The 26,834-nt window shown below is 44.8% G+C and overlaps 1 protein-coding gene across 1 annotated transcript; it reads right to left on the reverse strand.

Annotated features, from left to right (window-relative positions):
* Positions 1–1,737: 1,737 nt before the first annotated feature.
* LOC146009663 (uncharacterized) lies at positions 1,738–26,326 on the reverse strand. The gene is made up of 6 exons (XM_083150118.1): positions 25,990–26,326; positions 25,427–25,495; positions 25,054–25,130; positions 17,888–17,916; positions 17,745–17,795; positions 1,738–1,831 (listed from the first exon to the last, which is right to left on the reverse strand). The coding sequence occupies exons 1-6, from the start codon at positions 26,324–26,326 to the stop codon at positions 1,738–1,740; spliced, it is 657 nt and encodes a 218-aa protein (XP_083006244.1).
* Between the last annotated feature and the right edge of the window lie 508 nt (positions 26,327–26,834).

Here is a 26,834-nt window from a genome sequence, read left to right on the forward strand (position 1 = left end):
ATCTTTTTTCATTCAATCTGTTTTTATTGATAGAACAAGAACACTTTAAGCAGCTCATCTTTATTTTCTTATTTCAGATTGTAAAAATGGGCAAATGTGTTAGCAACCTAAAAAAAAACTAATTCATATCTCCCAGAAAGGTATTGGGTTAATTTACAATTGGTTCATCTACTTCCACCATGACCCACACCATTGCGTCTCCATGGAGAAGTAATGAAATAGGTTGCTGGATTTATTTATTTTTTAAACTTTTTGAAATGTGAAATACAACTTCTAGACATGATATGCTCTTCTCAGGAAGTGTAACCGGTCCTTTCACAGAACTTGCCAATGAGCACTTCGATATTTAATAGGTGGATCTAGATGAAAACAAAGAGCAATTTATAAAGAGACCCATATAGTAATGCACAGGACTGAAGTATTTACTTTAATTTGCAGACATCGTAGATCAGCAAACAGGTGTTGCTAGCAAGCAGGAAGACCTTGATCCAGAAGAAGAATAGTTAATGATTACTGATATAATGACTACAATACAGGGTTAAACATAGAATACAGCCAGAATGTAGTCCAAGGCCAGGAATGGGAGTAATAAAGAAAACTGGTTAAGCATATAAACTTGAACATGAGGAATCAGATAACAGGAACACTGGAAGATCACATTGAGGATTAATATTCTGTTAATAAACTGGATACATTTTTGGTTAGTCATTTACTATGAAATATGTCTTTCATTGTATTTTCTTCATATTGTTAATCTTGCATTTCACCACCATAAGTGAACCAGTAGGCGCATTGTCCACTTATGAGGCTCCTCAGCTGTGTTCTGCTCCCTCATCTGTGCTCCGCTTTGTACGTAGGGTACATATCTCATAATCCGCCATGGATACAAGTGCTGCTAGTGCTCAGCATGGCTTGGCAAAACTGCATGAGCAACCTATTCCCACGACTCCTGAGATTGGAGGGGCAAAATATTAGGATCCCGCTGATCCCATTCCTCGAATTGGCCTTCCTATTGGTTACATCACAGCATGTATGTACTACATAGGCAAATTAAGTTGAGCATTATACCAATGATATATGATGATGTAACAGAATAAACACGAGAAAACCCTACAGCATTATTTGTAAGCCAGGGGCTACAAACTGAATGAAAAATTCAGTTATCCAGTAAATGTCCAGGATGAACAAAGAGTGTTGGACAAGATCAAGTCAAATTACAATGTTGGCCCAGTGCAAGTGAGTGTCCACAAAGCAAGACTTATAACAGATACTGTCCATTCTATAGTCACAGGTCAAATCTAATCATTAATGTGTGGTATTTAATGTATATTGATAGGTTTACATGTAGAACTGTTAGAAATATTCACAGCATCTCTTCCACTACCAGAAATGCTACCATATGTTATATTGCTTGTCTTTGTGAAATCTACCCATTTATAAATAGATTAAAGTTCCCCTTCCAATGAGTTACTGTCAGAGAATACAAATATTTATGTAAAAGTATATCAGGAAAGTCACAGCTGCATTTATTCTCATGGCTGCCTGAAACCGTATGGTCATAACTTATCCCAGCAAACATCAGTTAGGTAATCTCTGTACGCCACATCCCATGTTGTTCTTTGTGGCAATGAGGTTTTGTGAATATTTGTATAGCAGACCATGGCCTTCTACTATAGTAGCATCATAGGCCACCTCTGCTGTGTGTGCTTTCCTGTATGCACTTTCCCAAACTCTGTCCTATGTCCCAACAAAGTCCAATCCCTGCTGCTTCATCATGACTTCATCCTCATCATCATCATCCTCATCATCATTTATTATGTCAGACAGGTTTCTGCATTATTTGGAATAGTTTGGGGTAAATTTACTAAGATGGGAGTTCTATTGAAGATGGGATGTAGCTCATAGCAAGTAATCCGAACTGCTACTTATTTATTTAGCACCTTCTAGAAGATAATAGATTTACAGTAATCTGATTGGTTGCCCATAGCAACTTCTTATCTGCAATAGAACTTCCATCTTAGTAAATAAAAAACCCTTTAAGGTGGACATTTCCCGAGAATCTTCTTTGTAATGTTGCAATGCTCGCGAAGTTCATTGGACCGATATATCGACCATTAATGTTTAATCTGAGGTTAGGCTGAAGAGAGTAATCTTCCACTTTACGCTGCATGCGCTTAGATCATGCATGTGCACTAATACTGTGTGTAACAATCCGCCACTAGTAATTATCAGCGGAATCTGCATTGTTAGAGTTAGCAGAGACAGATGCTGTTCGGAGCAGATGTCCCCACCCCGGAGCAATTTTGAATTGGTATCCAACACCGCGCATCTCATGGTAAGCTATATAACAAAGTATCTTCCCATATTGATGCCCCTTTGTGTGTGTCACAAGTGAACAGCATTTAACATTTAGGGGGGGTCGATTTTATATCTGTGCAAGTTTTCCCCTCTGTCCATGGTACTGATAACAAAGCAATTACGCATTCAGAGAGTCTTTATTATTCCCTCCACTCTGCAGTAACCAGTTGCTGGTTCTATGCCATAGGTTTTATGGACAAATTACAAAGGATTTAAACTTTATTAAATAATACATGAATTAGATTTGATCCTTATCAAGCCTAATCTAGGCACATTAACCCAAACAACATGGGCAGAGAAATCCACATTTAGAGTGAGGCAATATCTGGATTGATTGATTGTCTATAGATTGTAAGCTTGCAGCAGGGCCCTCCTACCTCCATGTCTGTCTGTTGTTACCCAGTTTGTTTTATCACTGTTTACTATTGTAAAGCGCAACGGAATCTGCTGCGCTATATAAGAAACTGCAAATAAATAAATAAATAATTGTTTATGAGGTCTGCGTAGACCTCTGTGTCAAGGTTTGGAGAGCTTTAGGTTCTCTGCAGGTGAGATTACTTAGGGGCTTTATATAGGAAACATATGGAAACTCATGGCTGGCCTCACTCTGCTTGTGTTAAATCCTCTATAATATGAAATGTGTGCGAGTTAATAGCCAATAAGCAGCAGATATGTTCCCCATAGAAAAGTGCTTGACATATGAAACAGGAGAGCAGGTGGTGTACACCTGAGGTGCACTAGAAGAGGAATTTGGCTGAAAAATGGTAGAATATTACATTGTAGCCAAAAAAGGTATGACCCTGGTGGAACATAAAAACACCAACATTTAAATGAGCAGAGTTGACTAGTAGTAGACAAATTTGGATGTATGGTCTTCCTTTGTAGGGGTTGTACATCATTTTCAGGGATCAATTAAACTGGACTCTTTTTGTCTGGATCACGGGTGGTGTAAAGTCAGGTTTTCTGTGGGGAGAACGTGCCAGTGCTTGACACCCTGAGGTGAAGGGTGGAAAACAAAATTAATCAATATTACCATAATGAATCAGAAACTTGAAGAACCCAAAGCTCACTATCAATCTTTCAACAGAGCAGTGAGAAAATATTTCGGTACTTGTGAGTTATCTGGACGCCCGATTTTTTGATTGTATGCCTTAAGTTAAGGCATACAATCAGATACGATGCGATGCGATATCGCATCGCATCGCATCGCATCGCATGCGACCATCGGATGCGATGACCCGATTTTTCCATAGGAATCAATGTTAAAATGATTCCTATGGAAAAAGGGGTCCTTTTCATACCCCTACTATCCAAGTGGGCATGGAGTTGGATATAAACCTGTGGCGAGCGTAGCGAGCCACCGAGCCCGAAGCGTGGCGAGCGAAGCGAGCCCCGCGAGGGGACGGTATTCCGTGTCCCCTCGCGGGGCTCGCTACGCTCGCCACGCTTCGGGCTCGGTGGCTCGCTACGCTCGCCACAGGTTTATATCCAACTCCATGCCCACTTGGATAGTAGGGGTATGAAAAGGACCCCTTTTTCCCATTGAATTCCATGTTAAAATGGACTCAGTCCATTTTAACATTGATTCCTATGGAAAAATCGGGTCATCGCATCGCATCGCATCGCATCGCATCCGATGGTCGCATGCGATGCGATGCGATGTGCCCGATCCGACCCGATTTTGAAATCGGGCGTCCGGATAACTCACAAGTACCAATATTTCATTGAGAAACTTAAGCACCCCATACATCAGCTGCCATTTCTATGATCTGACAGGAAATAGCAATCTGCAGTCATAGATGATAGTGGATCCATCTGGGAAATTCAAAATGTTAAGATTCCCTGATTTGCAAATCCAAATTATTGTTAGTCAGAATCAGCAAATCATTCAACAGCTTGAATAATTTCGATTTCCCAGCGCAGACATTGAGGAATCTGGAAATTGTGCCAATCCACTGCAGATGTGTAGGGGGCATTAATTTAATGTAAGCCATAGGACACAGATCCACACAAGTATGTTTCCACTTTTAGGAATTGTTTCCCCATTTCCACAGAAAAATTGACCATGATCACAATGGTTTTCTCACCCCCCCCCCTTATTTTATCTTTAAACTCCTTGAAGTCAGGTTTTGTATTTATGCTTTATTTTTCCATGTATCTAGGATTGTACATATATTTTGCATATACATGGAGTTAGATGGTCAAGGACATATTTTAGTACTTTACTGACCTCTGCTATTACTTAGCAGTATAAGTTAGATCACAGGTTCTCAAACTCGGTCCTCAGGACCCCACACGGTGCATGTTTTGCAGCTCTCCTCACAGAATCACAAGTGAAATAATTAGCTCCACCTGTGGATCTTTTAAAATGTGTCAGTGAGTAATGAGTGCACCCGTGCACCTGCCGGGTGACCTGGAAAATGTGAACTGTGTGGGGTCCTGAGGACCGAGTTTCAGAACCAATGAGATAGATGATGGGTATATGATACATTAAATAATGGTGCTCCTAATAATACAGAAAGCTGTTGTGATGTCAACAAAACATTTGGTTTATACTTGTTACCCTTTACTGTATCCTATAATCAGAGACAACTCTGGAACAAAGGAAGTTGGTTTATTTGTGTAATTTTTTGGCACCACTAAAAGGATTAATGTAGCTTTCTCTGGCTACTTATGTACCTCTATTATTTTCTCATGATACATGACAGAAACAGTGGATATCAATAATAATAACAATTATGTGGATGGCAGCCTCCCTCTTTCATGCCTTGCTGAGGCTTAATGCTCCAGGCTGGGGTGAGAGCACTTCACACAGAGCTGTGTGGGCCTCCAGCTGGGAGTTTTTACTTATCTTATCTTGTCCCTTCAGCAGCTTAATGGCCTGTGTAATGTGCATTAATCCTTCATTACTCTCATTACTCCATAACTCCCACAAGAACAGCATTGCTGGATACAAGAGTGTAGCATTTGCTTATTTAGCCTCATGCAAAATTGCAGAACGCTCAGTTTCCAGTTTCCCAGACGCAACTAAATTTTAGGATTAGAATAAAGTAGAAAATCAGTCGGGCTGTAAATCCTATGTAGAGAGATGCAAAAGGAATGTGCTATAAAGAGAGAGATGTGTAAGATATTTGTTACAAGATTCAGATATCCCCAATCATGTGATGGTTCATGCATAATTCCACTAGATGTTCTTATTTCATTGAGGCTCAGAATATCGAAATGGGTTTACATGAGATTACAGTGTTCAGTGTTACTGATATGGTCAAACACAACTGGACTGTGCCAATAGAGGCTCAATCTAGGATTGATATATATATATACAATAAATGCTGCAAATTAGTATGTCAACTAATCTAAACAAAAATGTAATCTGATGTGCTAAAAAGTCAGCATTGATCTTTCTTTATATATATTTTAGCAATAATATACCAAAGCTGAAAACATTCACTGTAATGACTGTGCTAATACATACAGTATGTGCAATAGAAGATATGTACATTGAGCATTATTTAGAGATGATCGCTATTGTGTGAATTTGCAATCCTACCGATAATCAAATGGATCGTAGCTCGCATGCGCAAGGCCAAATAGCGAAAAAAAAATAGCAAAAATATATTATCACAATCCCTTCACAATTTGCAGACAGGAGTGAACGCCCGTTATCAGGGAGTGTCCAAGAAACTGCAGACGTGACCAAGTGTTTTAAGGTCGGTTGTGTGACGTCAGCACCAGCCTTGATCAGCGTGTGTCTGTCACATAGTTGTGGATGGGTCAGACTTTCACACATTTGCACACACTGGGAAAATCATTTGAGGGGGAGTGAATTGGGTATGGATGTGCGACAGGTTGTATTGCCAGATTGGTAAATTTCCACTCGCAGATTTACACGGGTGTGGTTTATTTCCCCGACAGTCGGGATTCCTACAGTCATTAGTCAGACATCGGAATCCTGACTGCACAGCGTGGGGAGAGCAATAAAGACCCTTGCGGGAACGGTGGCGAGCTGCGCTCGCCACCTATTTTATTCTCCCTCTATGGGGGTCGTGGACCCCCACTAGGGAGCAGTCGGGATTCCGACATCGGAGTAATGACTGTCGGAATCCCGACTGTCGGGGAGCCGTCCGGCACCCATTTACACATGGCAGGTTTTCTTTCTGTCCGGGTGTTGGCTTACTACTCATCTGTAGAAAAAAAATCGGTGACACCAATCAGCGCTACACTTGTAATAAAAAAAGTTTTACATAACATTTGCTAAGGTACTGATCCAGATACATTTGGTTTTTCAGGTACTAAAGGGACACAAATGATATATCCTTTTCCCCAAATTAATGAGATTTTCAGAGATCAGGGTACATCAACATAAAAAGATCATAGCGCGGTATCCAAGTATAACATAATTTTTATTAAATACAGGGAACTCACAATGATAGGTGGTAAAAAGCATGTAATCACATATCCATTGGCAAAGCTGCTGCGTTTTTTTCCAATTCAGTCCTGGGCTCTGGTGTTGTATAGAAGCTCCGGGCACTGTTATCCCAAGTCCTCAATGGTCCAGGAAAGATAAGGAAGTCACCATCCACCAAGCAGAAGAAAAAAGTATGCACCACACTTAATGCATTTCGGACCGATTGTCCTTCATCAGAAGTACTCATCTGCAAATTTGCAAATCAGCAATTTACAGATGGAGCCGTTCTCATTAGAGCGGCTCCTGGCAATTCTATCACCATTACCCGTACCCCGCCAGCCACCAGAGAGCGACAGAATGGGGCACGCGTGCACGAGACGCTAGTGCACAAGGCGCTTGTGCGCCCCAATCTCCCGGAAGCCCTGCAGCCCTCTGCCTCTCTCCCCGCTCACTGCCCACTCTGCCCCATGCCTGCCCCTGCTCCCGGCCTGTCTCCCTGAAGCAGAGATGGGCAGCCAAGCCTTCTGTCCCAGTTCCCCGCCGCCTTACTGACTCTGATGTTGATATTAGCTTTTGGCGCATCCATATTACTGTGGGGATTAGTGCACCAGGGAGAGATGTTGTGTTTGCAAGGTACTTGAACCTTTGTGTTTTTAAAATGTGCCTAGAAATCTGCTGAAATACTACTGGAAGGTACAAAGTGATCTCTGCCAGCTCTGGGCTAGTGTCCAAAGAGTTTTTGAGGAGTGAAAATGGCTGTGTATCGTTTTGCATGGAAAGACAAATACACCTTATTTAACCCTGTAACACATACAGTATTAATATTCCTGTGCAGAAAAATATATTGTGCAGCCATGTTCCGCCCACCTCACCATTGCAAACGTCTGCTTCTCTGCAAAGCTATACAATTCAGTCATAATTTAGGCACCCAAATACACCTTTACTACACGTTGTACCGTTATACCCATGAAAGGAAACACAAGGCCTCTCACATGTACAGTATAACCTTCCCTATTTTATGCAGGCGTTCCCAAGCATTTTCCAGGAAGGTCTGAGACTTCAGCTCCGGGCTCAATAAGCCAGATTCTATTGCACAGATAGAGTAGGTTCTGGGTTACGCGCAGACTGCACAGACAGGGAAAATCATTTGATGGTGAGTTGCGTATGGATTTGCAGCTAAGCGACAATCAGTGATATTTTTGTGATCCATTCACAAACTTCCACAGGGAGGGTTTAATACTGTCTGGGCCGGGTGGTGACTGTCTGATCGCAGGGCTCTGCTAAATCACCCAGCAATGATCAGGTCTGAATCAGGCTCACTATCCAGGTACATTACAAGAAACCTCAGTAACCTCAAAGGCCGATCCCAAGAATGACACATGGAAGACATGAACAGCAATGCCCCATTGCTCCCCCGCCCAGGTGCCACTAATCAGGCAGATTAACTCTTAGCAGGTTAGTAGTCTAGGACAGGAGGAGCTGCTGATTCCATGCTTCAGACCCTACTGCTGCACACAAGTACTGAACAGGTCAAACTGGGTTACTGATTAAGATCCGATAGCTGGGCTGAGATTCTCTGGAGCCCAGCGATCAGAAAAATGCAGACATGGTCTTCCCCCTGCCCCTGTGCATGACTGCGAATCACGATGTGATCACACGGACTGATCATGCACGTGCACTAGTTTGCAGCTGAGCGATAGGGGATGAATTAGGTCCACAATCCTAACAATGCTGAGTCAGTGACAGGAGCTGGGTGCTGTACTGGGACATTACATGCAGCACTTCTCTTTAGTCAGTGTTGGATCCGGCTATGCAGGCAGGCAAGTCTAGAGGGGCAGCCTAGCATCTGCGGGAATGTACAGTATGATGCATTTTTCTGCCATGATTTCAGTTCAGTCATTTACCTAGAAGTCATGGCTAATACTAATTTAAAAGGTTCTCAGTGATCATTTTCAGCACATGCAGCAGCTTTTCGTCCCTGGGTGTTTTCCAGGATGACAATGCTCAATTCATCTTGCCCAGTGTGGTTGCCCATTGGTTTGAGGAGCATGTCACTGATGCTATATATGCGTCATTCATGTCTAGTCACTAGATTTGAACATAATTATTTCTAGCATATAATGCAACAGTGCGACAGTGCTTTTTCCAACACTATCAGACATTTGAGTGACCTTTTGGCCCTTATTCTAGTTGATTCGGATGGATGTGTATTTTCAGACGGCCACCGAGTGTTTTTAGCCCCGCCTACCGTACGGATCGCTCACACCATCCAAATGCGGTAAGACGCAGAGCAAACGGATCGCGAGGGGATGTTTCATGTGAACAATTCCCCCATCTGTGGGAACCTACGCCAACCTCCGATGGTTGCAGACCATTGAATGATGGACCGAGCTGTCCAACAGCTCCGAGTGCTCCAGACCACTCGGACATTTTTCAGTGCGAAAGCAGGGATATGAGCGGGCAGCTGGGATCTGGCTATGTCAGCTGTCCGCCTCCAACATGTGCATCATGGCCAGATTACCATAGGTATGCCCAGCGGTTTCACTGGAACACCCATGAAACGGGGGCGTATGCATATGGTAATGAGCCCAAACAGCCCTTCACGCCCCTCTCCACCCCCTGTTCAGATTGTTCTGATTGTTTTCTGTAGGGAATTCACGCCGTATTCGGACGTGCGCGGCATTCGCACAAGCACAGAAATGCCTCTGCACATGCGCAAACACAAAACATCGGCCAAACACGCAGCCATCTGACATTACAGAATAAGGGCCTTGATTCAACATTTCTCCTGCAGAATTGCAGACACTATTAGAGTAATGTACTAAGATCGAATAGGTAAAAATGCACCCATTCATACCCATTTGACCGGGACCCGGTGGTCGGCAAATTTTCAAAATTCAGAATTTGGTAGTGTTGCAGTTTTTACAAACAGCAAGCTCTGCTGTATTTGGCAGTATGACTGAATAAACCATTGATAGAACTTGCCTGCATCAGTGAGATCCGTGCATGCTCCTCTGTGTAAAAAATAAGAAATAGTTTTAAAAATATATATTTTAAATGGCATGGGTCCCCCTCCCTTTGAGCCGGTCCTGATTCCATAAATATGGGGGGAAATTAAATAGCGGTTCCCTATATTTCAAAAACCAGCCCCGGGTTCTTGAACCAGTCCTGGTTTAAAAAATACAGGTACAAAAGGAGTATTTTTTAAACCATCTCCGGGCTCAAACAGCCAGTAGGATAATGCAACAGCCCGGAGATGCTTTTTATACAAGGTCCAGTGGCCATGCCATTATCCAGGGTTGCCGACCCTCCCGGAATTCCCGGGAGTCTCCCAAAAATCGGGTCACCCTCCCGGCCCCCCGGAAGTGTGGGCAACCCTCCCGGAATCTGGGGGACCCCCCTGAGCCCCCCGAATCGCGGCATGTACATGCCGCAATCCGCGGGTCTCAGAGGAGGGGGCGGAGCTAAAATGCCACAATACTACATGGAGATCAGTCATTTATCCTATTTCCCGTAATGGGGGCGGGGCTTAATGACGTCACAGTCAGCTGGGACTTGTAGTTTCACAGCAGTTTTAATACTAAAATAACACACACACACCGTAACAAGTACAATTTTAATTACATACATGCACATAACATACAGTACATACATACTGTACATACATATTCACTTATGTATTTATTTATTTACAGTTTCTTATATAGCGCAGCAGATTCCGTTGCGCTTTACAATTGTAGACAGTGATAAGACAAACTGGGTAACAACAGACAGACTTGGAGATAAGACGGCCCTGCTGCAAGCTTACAATCTATAGGGATATAGGAGGGAAACACAAGGACAAGCACCAGTAATATCATAGCTTGTAGGTCCAGAAGGGAAGCTATATAATACATAAGTGTCTCAGAGGGTTATGAGTATGGAACTTAAATATGATAGGCTTGCCTGAAGAGGTGAGTTTTCAGGGATCGCTTGAAAGTTTGGAGGCTAGCAGAGAGTCTTATTGTGCATGGAAGGGCATTCCATAGGATGAGAGCAGCCCGATGAAAGCCCTGTAATAGTGAATGGGAGCCGGTTATCCGTGCTGAACAGAGATGCAGATCTTGTGCAGAGCGGAGTGGTCGAGATGGGATATATTTTTGATAAGTAAAGAGATATAAGCTGGAGCAGTATGGTTAATAGCTTTATAGGCTAACACAGGGGTTCCCAATCTTTTTTGATTCACGGCACCCTAGAGAATCAGAATTTTTTTCACGGCACCCCTAGGTCAATTTTTTTTTATTTAGATTGGGTTTATATGCGATTCTTAGTGGCAGTTATGTGGTAAAGGGCAGGATTTGCTTCTGTTGGTACACATTCTATGATTGCCAGCTACCAGCACTGGTTTTGCTCATAAATAATTAACCATTAATAATTTGAGTTGGTCCTAGACCACCAAGCCGCGGCACCCCTGCATGTGTCCCGAGGCACCCCAGGGAGCCACGGCGCACAGTTTGGGAACCACTGGGCTAACAGAAGGGTTTTATATTGAATATGGTAAAACACAGGTAACCAATGGAGTGACTGGCAGAGTCTATCAGTAGACAATGAGCATCTTGCTGGGAAGATCAGCCTAGCAGAAGCATTTAGAGTGGATTACAGTGGCAAGAGTCTGTTCTTGGGAAGACCAGTTAGGAGACTATTGCAATAATCAATGTGGGATATAATAAGTGCATGGATAAGAGATTTAGTAGTGTCTTGTGTGAGATAGGGTCATATTTTGGATATGTTTTTTAGATGCATTTAACATGATTTGGTGACAGATTGAATGTGGGGAACAAAGAACAGTTCAGAGTCGAGGATGACCCTTAGCGAACGAGCTTGGGAAGTAGGGTAGATTGTTGAGTTGTCAACAGTGATGGAGATGTCAGGATGGTAACTGTTTTAGCTGGTGGGAATATAAGTAATTCCTTTTTTGGAAATGTTGAGCTTGACATGTAGGTCGGTCCCCTTGTTCAGTATAAATCTATTAGGTACATGTACCAGTGGCAAAAAAAACCCAATACTCACCTTCTACAGTGTAGATCGCATATTTTTCAGTCCATGTAGCATCCACGGATTAAAAAAGCAAACCAATCAACCGTAGCAGGGGACTAAGGAGCCGCATGTTTGTTTACACATGCAGCTCCATTCCGAGCCTGAGGGGAATCCCACTGATATCATTCAATGGGTCTCCCCTCAGCCTATCAGGTTTAAGCTCCAGAGGACAAGTCCCTAACACTACTCTGAGACAGGTCTAGGGCACGGGACCCCCCAGGCCAGCCCAGCAGAACCACCCCATGGCATCACATTGGTGTGAAATTAAAGTGATAGTAAAGGGATAAGGGAAATTATATGTGATAAGACTTACCTAAGTAAGAGGTTATAATAAATGTGAAGGGTGCTACATATATACTAAACAAACTAAAGGGGTGATGGAAAGTGTACGATATGATGCCATGGAACAGCCCAGCAACAGCAGCCCAAAGATCCCCGTGCCCAGGGGCGTAACTAAGCCTCCGCAGCCCCCGCCATGGCGGGGAGGCGCAGAGTAACTATGGGCGCCTGGGGGGCTGCGGTGCTATAGTTACCCGCTGCGCTGCTGCCCGGCCGCATCTGCGGTCACTGTCCCGTCACTCGCTCCCGGCGCCGGCTCCTGCTGATAATGAAAAGTGACACTTAGAAAATGGCTGCCCCCGTATTGCAGACAGTTTTGGCAGCCATTTTCTAAGAGTCACTTTTCATTATCAGCAGGAGCCGGCGCCGGTAGCGAGTGACGGGACAGTGACGCAGATGCGGCCGGGCAGCGGTGACTGAGGCAGACTGGACGGGACAGTGACCGTCAGGTAAGAGTATGGGGGGGGGGGCGCCGGAAAAATTTGGCGGGGGGGCGCAAAATATATAGTTACGCCACTGCCCGTGCCCCAAACGCAGTCCCACACACCAACACTCAGCATATATGTATAGTAGGAATTATCTTTATAGTGCCCAGCTGAGTGTGCAGTCTTGCGTGTAGGACTCCAAGCTAATTAAAAACAATCTGGGACAGGTGGGAGGGGTGCTAGTTAAGGAGGAAGGCGTCTCTAATTTCCTTCAGTGTATATGAATACACAATATATAGTACATAGGGGGAGGGGCCCTAAACTGCACACCCTGGACATATGAGGTGCTACCTGCTGAGACCTGTAGTGCAGCAAGCAAGAGGAGGAGTTTGCAGATGCACACTAAATACAAATGCTAGACCTTTTAATATCATTGCTATATTGCATTTCTGAGGTTCTTAGCATAATGATGGCCATTATTATGGGCTTGTCCACCGCGTCCAGGTTACCTCAATAGGAGGCGCTTCGCTGTGCAGCAAAGTTTTGCAGGCACATCACGGGGCGGGACCTAGCGTGCAGGGCGGTCTTGCTCTGTCCTGGGAGGCCCCCCGCAGCCTGCCACCAAAGTTTATAGTTTTGCAAATCCTCTCAAAATTACAACCCAGTTTGAATCAGGCCCATAGAGCAGGCAATCCCAACCACGGTCCTCAAGGCACACCAACAGTGCAGGTTTTAGTGATATCCAGGCTTCAGCACAGATGGTTTAATCAGAATCCCTCAGATACTAATTAAGTCATCTGTGCTCAAGCCTGGATATATACAAAACCTGCACTGTTGGTGTGCCTTATGGACCGTGGTTGGGAATGCCTGCCATTGAGTGTAAGCACCACTGAGGACTGATGTGAATGACTATATATTCTCTATAAAGCGCTGTAAAATACTTATGTGCTGTATATAGCTGTTAATACATAATAATACAGGTTAGCACACTTCGCTGGTCAGACATAAATCTTCTCTACAGTTAAATGTTCCTAAGAACTAAACATGTAATCCTACCCTCGTGTGGCTTGGGACAGCCTCGCCTTCCCCTCCCAGCACTCTCATTGCATTGCCCAACAAACACTGTGACAGTATTTTAACATTACCTTTATATATTTCTGAAAATCTTGTTATGTGACATTGTTACTGTTACTATATGGGCCAGATTTATTAAGCTCAGTGAAGTGATAATGTGGCTGGTACTTTATCACCAGCCAATCAGCTCCTAACTGTGAAGTTAAAGGCTTGGTTTGTATAATGATAGGTAGGGTCTGATTGGCGGATGATAAAGACCAGACACTTTATCACTTCACCAAGCTTAATAAATCTACCTCTATATCCCCTTCATTTAACAACAATGTTTAAATATATGCCCCAGATAAATATATACCTCTTTTATAATTTCTAGCTGCTGAGGTGGATCCATAGGGCTATTTCACACGCTCCGGCTCCTGCCAGGAAGCCGTGCCGCACAAAGCAGTTTACAATGGTAGGGATGGCCACAGCCCGACAGCCGTCCCTTCTAGTGGTGGGATCCGGTTGCAACCGGGCAGCCAGGCCATGGCCGTCCCGTGTGAATGGACACAATCGTGTCTATTAACAACTACTTTGTGCGGCACGGCATTTGGCCGTGCGGGGATTCACCACCCAGCAGGAGCCGGAGCGTGTGAAATAGCCCATAGGGCCTAGTTCAGACGCGATCGCAGGGCCAGGTGATTATCGATAGACTGCACATATGTACGGCCATTACACACTAGGCAAATATTAATGAGTGATAGAAATATCATTTTTCTGTCCCTCATTGATATTCACTGTATCATAAGCAAGATCATGTGATTGGCCATGCAGTACGGCCAATCATACAACCCTAGGGATTGCGTAACCAGCCATACATGCTGTAAGTTAAGACCGGTTTGTTATTCCAATTTTCCCTGGATCCGACAAATCGGCACGATATCCTGCAAGTCTGTACCCAGCTTAAGATATTTTGTACATTCAAGAGACTGCAGCCTAATATTACTCAATAACTATTTGTTACAGATGTAGGGGTAAATTTACTAAAGCTTCTAAAATTAAGAGGTGATGTTGCCCATAACAACCAATCTTGCACTGTGAAAGCAACAGGTACATTTTAAGCTAAACATTCAGAATATAAAACATGTCTAGCAGTACTATTAGGTATCATATGCAGTGAAAAATTAATCTGCTGCAAACTATAAAAAATTGTCACTAGCATAATCCAAATGGAGATTGTTAATGTAAAAGGAAATTAAATAGAACACATTCAATTAAAGATAGCACATATACTCACACTAGCCTACTTTTGAAAAAAGCATTTCAGGAAGATTGTGAAGGAGACACCTACAGTATGAGCACAGACATGTTCCATACCCAACATCTTAAACTCTGCAATTGGGACTTACCAGAAAAGGGGTAGGGCTACCGGCCAGGTGAGGCTTTGGGTGGAGGGGGCATGGCCAAGCACCACAACTCCCATTTTCTTCAGCTGGGCAGCCCCCGACTCCCTCCTGCCCTTTCTCCCTCCTCCATGCACTGAAGAGATACCATGCACAAACACAGCACCTCTTCATTGATCACCGCTGCTCTGTACAGAGCAGAGCAGCTGTGATCTCTGGCTCCACCCAAAAGTAAGGTGGGCTGGCCAGTGGGCATGGTTCCACTCCCAGTAGACAGTGAAGAAAAACAGGAACTGTATAGCAGGGGGTGGGGATATGATTACATGATTCAGCGAGACTTACATCATCTGGTCCCCATCGGACCACCCACTTGTACTCTACTGTAGGCAACCAAGGGGGTTGCAAAGTCCTCAGGGGAAAGTGGGGGGTTTGCACACTATTCAGGGAGGGCAGGCAAGTATGGTGTCAAAACTTATTTGAGTGTTATATTTTACAAGTGGTTCCGTATAAATGGCCATGGGAAACCTTAAAATTTTAATTCATGTAGCCATAGGGATCATTGTGCTTTAAACCAATGCAGGAAAATGCCACTGATGATTCTATTCAAATGTATATATCTCTGATTTCTTTTTTCCCCAAAAGTGCAACAGCTACATATTATGGGCTAGGTCAAGATTGGTAGACTAGTCAGGGAGTCAGGGAGATTTCTTCTACTTCAGAGAGTCTCCTATTAGAGGAATAGCTAGGTGACATGGTGCCCAAAACAAGGGTATGCCCCCCCCCCCCCATCAATTTCATTCTTATAGTAATGCCTCCAAAAACATTATGCCACACAAACTGTATTGCCCATTACATATTATGCCACACACTGTAATGCCCGTTACACATTATGCTACACACCGTAATGCATGTTACACATTATTCCACAAACTGTAATGCCTGTTACACATTATCACACACAACATAATGCCCATTGCACATTCCTCACCCCATAATGCTTAATTCACTAAATGCCACCCACCATAATGCCTCCACTAGTGCTGTTTTCACACATAATGCATGCTCTAATGCCTCTTACACACCTGAACCCCCCTCAAGTGCAACTTACCTAGATGCTCATTGCCATGGGGTTACTTGCTCACTGCCAGGGGTTTCTTTCTTGTTGCCAGTGGTTTCAGGCTTCTTGCCTGGGGTTACGTGCTCATTGTCAGTGGGTTACTTGCTCATTGTTAAGGGGGTTTACGTGTTCGTAGCCCGGGGGTTTACTTGATAGTAGCCCCGTTCGTTGTTAAGGGGTTTACTTGCTTGTGGCTAGAGAGGTTTATGTGCTCGTTGCCAGGGGGGGGGGGTACATGAACTTTGACAGGAGGGGTGACATGCTCGTTCCTAGGGGTTACTAGAGAGGGTTACATGGTCATTGCCAGAGATGGTTGCAGGGCCACAGCGTACCAGTGCTTCCGGAATCCACATTTCTGGGTAGCGATGGGTGTTCTGCACTTCCCTTTAAGGCATTGCCATTTTTTGAAGGGTCTTCGTCTGCATGTTGCTTTGCCCACCAGTGTCACCCGTTTCTATTGCACAGTGACAAGACCAATAGAAGTATCAAGTTGGATAAAAAAATCGAAGAAATATGTTACACTAATGCTGGGTACACACATAACAGATGTATGTACCCAGTGACCTCATGAGCAATACAGCACAGCTGCTAATCTATTTGCAGCTGTATGTCCAAATCCATTCCTAAGCCGCTCACGATCAAATGATTTTCCCACTGGTCCCCACTGTTCGCAGACTCTGAGTAGCCAGTGACTTACTTGGCAGCTGTGATGAATTCAGCCTAATCAAGGCTGGAGCTGGCATCCCACACCATCCCTTAAAAACCTTTAACACACCTGCGTCTTCCCTAGGCACGCCTGTATTTATTCTGGCAGACCTGTGGGTTTGTTTAGCATGCCCGATAAACTGGAGGATACCATCCCCAGACACCAGGTTCCTGTTAATCAACTTGCGAACGGTTAGCGAAGAAAAAAGTACCAGGATTTATTCGGTAGACGGCGTCACGCGCAGTCTATCGATAATTGTCCGCTGTGCGAATTGGGGCCCATGCTGCATTCGGCAGAATGGTATCGCTAGTAACATCCCTCAATTGAACTGTATGTACAGATAACAGGGGGACGATTATAAGAATTTGCATTAACGACACGTAACTACAAAGTTAAAATGTATTTATATTGTATGTACTCATATTTTTTGTCCCTACTTTCTATGTAACTTTCTGTAACTTAATATGCATGCAAGCATCTTTATGCTTGTTATACAGTATGATCACTATGCTGCTTTCTGAACTTGTGCAGTATGTTTAACTGTTGCATACTTTCACATTTCTCAAAATAAAAAGTACAGTTAAAGGTTTCAGTCTGCAGAACTTGAAAGAGATTTGGGAAATTGGGACTTGCTATCTTCCATCAAGCCGTCCTGGACATTTGCCACCTGTTTGAGAAGATTTCGGGACACTTTTTTGAGGAAAGTTTTTCTAGGACTAGGTCAGAAACGGGACACTTTCACTTTTCCTGTTTGCATAGACCGGAAACTGAGAAATGTGCGTGTGTTTTTATATTTCCAAGTAAACCACTTCTCAAATTCCCATGTAAACTGGATTTAAGAGTGGAAAATTTCTCTTACCTATTCTTTGGGTGGTACAGAATTCTGAAATTCCTACAGACCTGCTTCACTCTGCCAAGAGAAACAAGGATATTGTCCTTTTAATGTCTTAAAGGCTCTGTTTTCTTGTAATGCCAAATGTAATATTTTTTTGAAAACATTACCCCAGAAGTTTTCCAGCTGAGAAAACAGGCTGGTGAAAAATAGTTTCAGAAAACAAAATAAACCGTGCACAAGACATTCTGGGTGTGTATCCACAGCACATCTGGTTTGGGGTATTTAAATTGTCTGTAGATTTTTTTTTAACCCTGCACAGCTGTTTGCAGAGGCCCTTAGGAGGAGAACCGGGTCACTAGTCTCGGTTGCACCTCTTTCCTCTCCACACCCTTCTCTCTATTTCACCTCAACATGAATAAACTACGACCTGTAAACAGTGTTTTCAGGGAATGATCAAATACAGTATATGGACATTTCTCAGAACTGAGATGTGAGGACACCTGGTGGGTCTCTGGAAATGTTTTACTTGTTCAACTGAGCTTTCCATAACATCATATTCCACAGAGTATCCACCATTTTATAATTTGGCTAATACGATGTTGGAGAAAACTCTATTTTCTAAACATAAATATTGCAGCCAAATCAATTAAATGCTTATAGTATATGTGCAATACCTTTACTTTATTTAAGTTATGGGGACTACAAAAGGGGGCAATTTCAGGGCATTTTCTAAGCGATATCACTAAGTCACCTAGAAAATGCCCCTACATAGCTCCGTGTGTAGGGGCCATAGTGATAGCGATGCGCTGCCCCGCGTGTCGCTATCTCCCAGCGATTAATATCCAGCATGCTGGATAAATCTCACTGGAGAACACTGGCCCTGATATATCTCTCAGCACACAGCACTGAGACATTGCTGTGTGCTGAGCAATCTTGCTGAGTGATCTACATTGCTCAGATCGCTCAGCAGTGTCACCCTATGTGTAGACCTTAAGGATGGGATGTACTAAGACAGAAATGCGGTAGAACCACTGCTTTCATGGTTTTTACCCTATCTCCAGGTGTACTAAAGCACCTATGCCAGGGCCCTGATGTGGAGGTCCAGCGTCTGGGCTTCTTTTCAAATTGTGCTGTGATCCCAGCATGCCCAACAGCTGCCACTGTCACTCTGTGCAAAGACATTCCCAGGCCATAAACCAGTAAAGAAAGGCTGCCCTTTGTGGTACTAACTGCATATAATACATATGGCAAACCTTGCCCTTAATGAGGAACATCAAACATTTACAGTACATGAGGGAACCACCCAACACAGCAAAAGGCACTCCCGTAATGTGCCAGGAAACTGTTGTGGGCACATCACTATTGTGTGAGAGCTTTGCTATACTGTGCACCCATCACCCAGTGATGTTGATGGTTTTGCCCTATGGACACTTTCATCAGCACAAGGTCATACAGATATTTCCATTTATATCTTTGCTGTGAAGCATACGCATTGCAGAAAGGACAGCATGCATGCATAGTGGGATGCATGTGTTTGCATGCTCCTGCTATAACATAGACTTGAATGGGAGCTGATGCGCACGTGCACAGAACCAATTAAAGTGGCTTAAATGTAATGGGATCTGGCACCAATGCAAACGCTCTTGGCATGCAGCGATGGGTGTGATTCATAAACCTGCTACAATGCACTACTAAGAGCAGCAGTTCCCAACCTTTTTTCTCTCCCGTACCCCTTGATTAGGCTTTTCTTTAATTAGTACTCCCTAATCTCAATTTGAAATATCCACAGTACTTATAAGTAGAGTGAAAGTGAGTGGTATGTGTATTGTTATGCGTGTCCTTATATTAAGGAGCAGCGATGGAGTAGTGTACAGTCAGAAATTGGATCCCTCTGTGTCTGGCCATTGGCTGTATTTTGTCTCAGGGGTTCCCGCTAACACTTGTAGGATTAATGCTGCTGCTACAGATGTAGCCCCTCTCATTCAGCTCCAGCGCTCACCAGAATGTCCCCGCTGGCGAGCGCTGGCTGAGAGGAACTCCATTAGACTGGGACTCACAGGCACGTGCGTCTCAGTCACTCGGTGGCTGGGCGGCGGTAACCCTGCCCATCTCCGCTTCAGGGAGATGGACAGGGTTAGGGGGGTGATACTTACCGGCGACAGCGAGCGGGGAGGCGGCAGACCATTGGTATCGGGGAGATCCATTGGAACGGAGCATACAAGTGTCTTGTGTGCACGTGTCCCCTACCAACTGATGGCGGGGGCCTGGCGGCTGGTGAGGGCTGGCGATTCTATCGCCAGCCCTCACAAAGATGAAGCCGGTTCCATCTGTACCTCCAGATGAATGCTGATGTCTGAGGGCAGTGGGGGTAGCTCTCAGTGGGTTGCTGGTCAGTCAAAAGAACAAGGAGATGCTGATGATGCCGCAGACAGAGCCAGACGTGACATAATGTGGTTCATCTCCACGGCAATGGGAGACTTATTCCCCCATTACCAATATTAATTACCAACTGGTCTGCAGTGTACCCCTAAGTAATGAACCACTGCTGTTGAGGACACATCTGTATAGCTCACATTGAGCACAAATGGTGTGGGGAGTGTGGCGAAGACTGGTATCTGCTGCGTTTGTGCCCTCAATATCCAGATCTCAATTACATTAAACATTTGTATCATGAAGTCAAAGGAGCATCCAACAAATGGATTCTCTACTATCAAACCTCCAGGAACTGGAAGATGTAGTTTATTGCATTTGGAGGCTGATTTGATCTGATTTCGGCTCCAGCCCTAACGGTCAGGGTTTCAGCATGCGCATTTCTGCCGTTACGAACGACTTTGGCGAGTTACACACTCCCCAGGCCATTCACTGTGGAGACGGAGGGTCGGAGGCGAACAATGGGCCGGATCAGGGGAACACCCAGCATTTTATGGGTGTCCCCATGAAAACACTGGGTGTTCCCCTGGGAACGCAGGCAAACGGATGCCTGCCAGGGGTGGGCGGCTGATGTTACATGACATCAATGCCTGTCCCCTCTGCAGCGGACTTCACCAGAAATATTTCCGAAGGGAAGAAAAATCACTCGATGATTGGCGTGATCAGGTGATTTCTCTCCCCTTCGGCTGGATTTCAGAGGATGTGTTCCCTTACATCCCTCGCTGTTATTAAGGGGATTCGGCGGCTGGGGGGGGGGGGGACACACCAGTAGGATCTATACCCTTAATAAATTCAAGCTCTATTAAGGGTAAAAGGAGGCCCAATAAAGGGCCTAATGCAGACCTTGTTGCTGGGCTGCTAATTTTCGGGAGCCCTGCGATCAGGTGTATGCTGGGCATGTCAAAATTAGTTGGATTGGCAAATAATTGAAATTCCATAGACAATCACTCATCAATGAATGATTTTTGCACTGTGTATAGTCTGTGTGTGGCCCAGGACTTACTCGGCTGCTGCGTTAGAAACAGGCTGATCCGGCCGGAGTTTTAACGGCAACACACACATCTCATGAACCCGGAGAGTATTGCATTTGGCCACATATCTCTTAATTATGTTGACTAATTACATTAACGGATAGATGTATCAAGCTTCAAAAGTGATAAATTGGAGAGTGATAAACAACCAGCCAATCAGCTCCTACCTGTCATTTTTCAAACCCAGCCTGTACCATGACAGGTAGGAGCTGACTGGCTGGCTGTTTATCACTCTCCAATTTATCACTTTTGAAGCTTGATACATCTGGTCCTTAAGGGAAAGAAGATATCTCACGAGTCATTGCCTAAATATAGAAACACATACATATAGAATATGATGGCAGATAAGGTCTCTTGGGGCAGATGTATTAAGCCTTAACAAGAGATAAATGCAAGGTTGATAACAAGAGATAAACATCCAGCAAATCAGCTCCTAACTGACTTTTTTCAAACACAGTCTGTAACATGGCAGTTAGCAGGTGATTGGCTGGACGTTTATCTCTCCTTGGGAGGGATGTTGTAACATCCGCAGCCCCCCTTCGCCGGGCATCGCATTGTTAATAACGGCATATGCTGTAACATATGCTGTTATTAACGCAAGGGACAGCTCTTGCGATAAGAGCTGTCCCTTGCGATGTGGTGCTGGCACTGGACTTCCGGGTCTGTAAACCCGGGAGTCCATCTGTGCCGGCCGCAGGGCATGCTGGGAGGGATCCGTGACCACTGCGGAGGCACAGTACAGCAGACAGAAATGCGGTAAAAACCCAGATAACGGGGGTTTTACCGCATTTCTGTGATAGAGAATCCCCCCCCTTATCACACTTGCATTTATCTCTTGTTAAGGCTTAATACATATGCCCCCTTGTCACATCTAGTCTGCCCTTATTCATTTATCATTTTTGCAATTTCAACCCTATTTGCTTGTTAGTTCTAGCTAAGGGTAGTCATTTGTTGTTTAAATAGTCTGTTTGCACTTAACAGGCAATTTGGAGGAGTTTACCATTGCAATTGATTCTGAACTGTTTTTAGAAAATATCAGGGCAGGACATTAGGGGTGACATTCTATGGGATGAAATTTGCGTTTTTTGGCGTTAATTAGTAAACAAAATGGCGATATCGCATTTTTCTGTCAAATCGCCTATTTAATAGGATGCGCTAAGGGACTGAAATCGCATATTATGTGCGTTAAGGCATGCGGACCAAAAGTGCGAGATTAAATCGCATTTATATCGCATCCAGATGTTTTCGTACAGAAAAGTATACAAATCGCTTATTTAATGCAATGCGTTTTCGCAAATCGCACTTTTTAGGTGTCTAATAATCGCACTTATTTCAGACCAGGTTCTGTTTGGCGATTTGACACAGAACTCATTTTGGTCAAGTGCACACATGGTTAATTTCACCACAGGTGCCCTCATTTTCACTCACAAACACCCCTACATAAACCCCAACATCATTAAGGACACCTGTGAGGGTTTGAGACATGGAGATTTTGCAGAGTGGTTTGGAGTTGCTTATCTGTGATGTGGCCCATTTGGAGGAGCTGCGCAGGAGGGAGGAAGCTGCGTGCCAGATCCAGGTAGCCCCCCGACTACTGCGTACCCCACGTATGTATCGTGCTCGGCTGTAGCTGGACTCCCTCTCGGATCAACAGGTTGTGGGGATGTTTAGGCTGATCCGCATTAACCTGTTGGACTTATATGAGCAGGTGAGAGATGATTTGGACCCTTTTGGGGGAGGCAACTATGCAGTGTCTGGGCTGCACAAATTAATGTGTGCCCTCTACTATTTGGCCACAGGCTCCACTCAGTCTGTGACCTCATGGGCCTTGGGGGTATCACAGGCCACTTTCTCTAAGCATTTTACTCAAGTGTTACTTGCTTTAAAGAAGTTGTGGCGGACATACATCAGATTACCCAGTTCTGAGCTGGAGTGGCAGGACCACAAGTTGGCTTTCTATAGACTCTCAGCATTCCCTCACGTGCTGGGAGCTATAGACTGCACACACATTGGGATTAGGGCACCGCACGTGCGGGGCCACGTCTACGTCAATAGGCGTGGGCGGCACTCCCTGAACGTGCAGGTTGTATCCAATGCTCACTTTAAAATCCTGAGTGTTGTCGCAGGATTTCCTGGGAACTGCCATGACGCCTATATTCTGAGACACTCAGCCCTCTGGAACAGATTTACCGACCACCAAATGCCAGAGGGCTGGCTACTAGGTAAGTACCTTTTTCATATTACCCTGTCTGTCCTTATTTGTATCTGCTCTAATGTGTGTGTTTCCTGTTTCACAAGCATATTGCTCTTCTAACAGTGTGTCCTGTTTGAAAGAAACACATACCTTACCATATAAGGCAATCACTTCCTATCTGTGTTTTAGGTGACTCAGGATATGGTTGTGTTTCCTGGCTCATGACACCTTTGCGCTCCCCAGAGGGCCCTGCACAGCACCGGTATAATGAAGCCCACATTGCAACCCGCAATGTGGTGGAGCGCACATTTGGCGTTTTGAAGAGTCGATTCCGGTGTTTGGACAGGACGTCGGGTACGCTGCTTTACCACCCTGCCAAAGTAGTGAGGATCATCCAGGCTTGCTGCATGCTGCACAACATAGCCCTGTCCCAACCTGCCTATGTGGAGGAGGAACATGCAGCAGTCGTGCAGTAAGCCCAACCTACCACACCTCGGGTAGTGAGGGGTACGCAGAGGGGGAATCTGGTGCGCACACACATCATCAGCCGTTACTTTTCTGGTAAGCACATGTGCCCTGTACTCCAAAATGTACCTGTGCTGTAAGTGTACTCATAAACAAATTTGTGACCAATACCATCTGTTTCCACCCACATTTAGCCTAATACACAGAGCCCAACGGATGCAGCTGGTGGTGCTGACCTATCCCTTGCTGGTATCAAGCTTGTAAGTACATTTGATACATGTATGAATGAAGTTTGCAGTAAAACATGGCTCACTGGTGTTGTGGAACTACACGTGCCAGCATGCCCTGACACACTATAACCATTACAGTCCAAACCATCAGTGTCAGAGCCTGCTGGAATATGTAGATCCACAACCTTTGACGGGCCAGGAGTTACCCCACACTACTTTAGTGCAATCCCATTGTCATATACCATTACAATATGTTATAATTCACACAATAATTGGTTTAAAAATAATACACAAACACAATGGTATGCGTTTAGACATTTTTACTTCAGGCTACTTTGTCAGACGCAATCTGCATTTTTGCAGGTGAAACATAAAAACTGTGGGGGCATGTTACAAGATGTATTGGATATTACAAAACTATCAAACATGAGCTACCTTCTCCCAGCATTAGGCAACCCTACACCACTTCTAGAACCTGCACCAAGCCCACCACGGGTCCTAATACTCCGACGGGGTGGGGAAGTGGGGGAGCCACTTATTGGGGTGCTGGATACACTGCTGAGGGTTGATGCTGCGCCACCTCCGACATTGGCTTACAGCTGCTGTAGTTGGGCCTGCATTCCTATTAAGGCATTGGTCTGCGCTGTGCATGATTGGCTTAGTGCAGCTATACTTTGCGCAAGGCTGCCAATATGGCTATTCTGATGAGTGCCTACACCTACCCGTACACTACGTGCAATTTTGCGTAATTGAAGAAACGTGTCACGCATGTACCCCTGGATGTTACCTATTTGCAGGCTTTGGGAGGCCATGAATTCTATCTGTTTGTCCTTGAAATTGACCAAGGAGTTAGCTACTTGGGAAGCAGAAGCTGCTGTATGGGGTGTGTTTGTGGGTGGGGGTGGGTTGGGAGACACACCACTTGGGGGAAGATCACTCTGTGATGAGGTCTGTATTTCTTCCTCTGCCGCAAAGGTCTCGACCGGTTCAAGAATGATGTCCATTTCGTCTAACACCATTATTAAAGAATCTGTTTGGTCTGTCCCTAGTTGTATAGTACCTGTGGATACAGATGAAGAGGTAAGTACTGATGCATATATAGGCCAGACTGTCGTCTATACTGTTTTAGAAAGGGCTTGAGATGCTGGACACACATACCTAGGGGTGTGATCTACTTACACATGTACCCCGATACAGCATGTAACATTGACATTAATAATAAGTCACATGCCTAGCTCAGATTACATTCATTTCCGTTGCAATGTAGCTGCAGGAGATGAATGTAGTGTGAGATATTGTTCATGTGACATGGGTGTGTGTACTGTATGTGTAATGGCGTGTTTTTTGATCATTTACCTGCTTCCACAGATTCTGCAGCAACGGGCCTTCTTTTCTTGGATGCCGCAGCACTTCGGGATGGACAATCTGTGCAAGGAAAGATGGCCAGCCATTATGGACCTTACAATGGATAAGCATTTTCAAAAACCATGCATTCAAATGACAATAATGGACAATACTTCCTTTGGATAAGGACTACATTATTTATTCACCACAATTTTTTTTTTCACAATATTATTTTGTTAATTTATTATAAAATTAGTGGACACATGAAAACTATTGGATAATCTGTGGTATGTAGTCATGGCAGGTAAACCACCAGTACACCTCTGTGTTTTTGGCCACATACATGTTAGGCTGCTAGAAAGAATGTTACAGTGTTGATCAATATGAGCAGTTGTGGAACTACAAGGCCCAGCATTATGAGCAATTTGAAAGTAGGAGCAGGCAATTTCTTGTGCATGACCTTGCTGGGCTATGTAGTTCCACAGCAGCACTTTACTTAGCATAAAAATTCAAATGAACATTACAGTTAGAAAACATTGGCATGTATGTTTAAGTTTGCATGTGGTCACACTTACCAGCTCTGGATGGCGTTTGCGGCCTATCGGTATCCGCCACGTGCATGCCAGGCAGGACCTCAGGGGGTATGATGCACTTCAACTTCACCTCATACGATGTGTAGCACACAGTGGTGGGGCTTCCTCCTCCAGTCTTGGTGGCCTCCTCCAACTCCATGGCCATTTTACTTTTCAACTGCCTTTTGATGTCATTGAATCTCTTCTTGACATTTCTGACCAGGCGCTTGTGCTGACTGACAGCGTTCACCGCCTGGGTGATGTCCTTCCACATAGCCCTTTTGCGCTGTGCAGTGGTCTTGTGGTGAGATTTGCCAAGTAAACTGTCAAACACAGGCATGATAGCCCGGACAAGTGCAGCATTTTCCTCATAGGAGAATCGGACCTTTCGGACACTTTTTGTGTGGCCAGCTTCCACCTCCTCCTCCTCCTCCTCATTTTCTACTCCAGCCATGTACCCCTCCTCCTCCATGCCAGTGTCTTCCTCCTCCTCACCTCCATCTTCCTCCACCTCTGACATGTGGCCCTCCTGCAGCTGCTGTGGGTTATGGTCAAGGTCTTGGCTATAGGATGGGGATGCCAGCGGATCCTCCACCTCCTCCTGCTGGGGCTGGACGCCCAGGGCCTGGTCTGGGGCTGGCCTTGCTGTGGCCATGCTGCCTGCCACACTGCTGGCTCTCCCACTTGGCTGGCTGCTGCCACTGCTCCCTCTGCCACTGCTCCCTCTGCCACTGGAGGGGACAGAGGTGGGCCAATAGGTTGGGGGGTTCTTAGTCATGCGGAGACAGTTTTGTAAATCGCACTCCGGTTGGTCCAAAACTCGCACATGACCTGCGGAAGAATTCGCA

Source organism: Crinia signifera, chromosome 6, assembly GCF_055691185.1.
Source record: "Crinia signifera chromosome 6, ASM5569118v1, whole genome shotgun sequence".
NCBI classification, from domain to species: domain Eukaryota; kingdom Metazoa; phylum Chordata; class Amphibia; order Anura; family Myobatrachidae; genus Crinia; species Crinia signifera.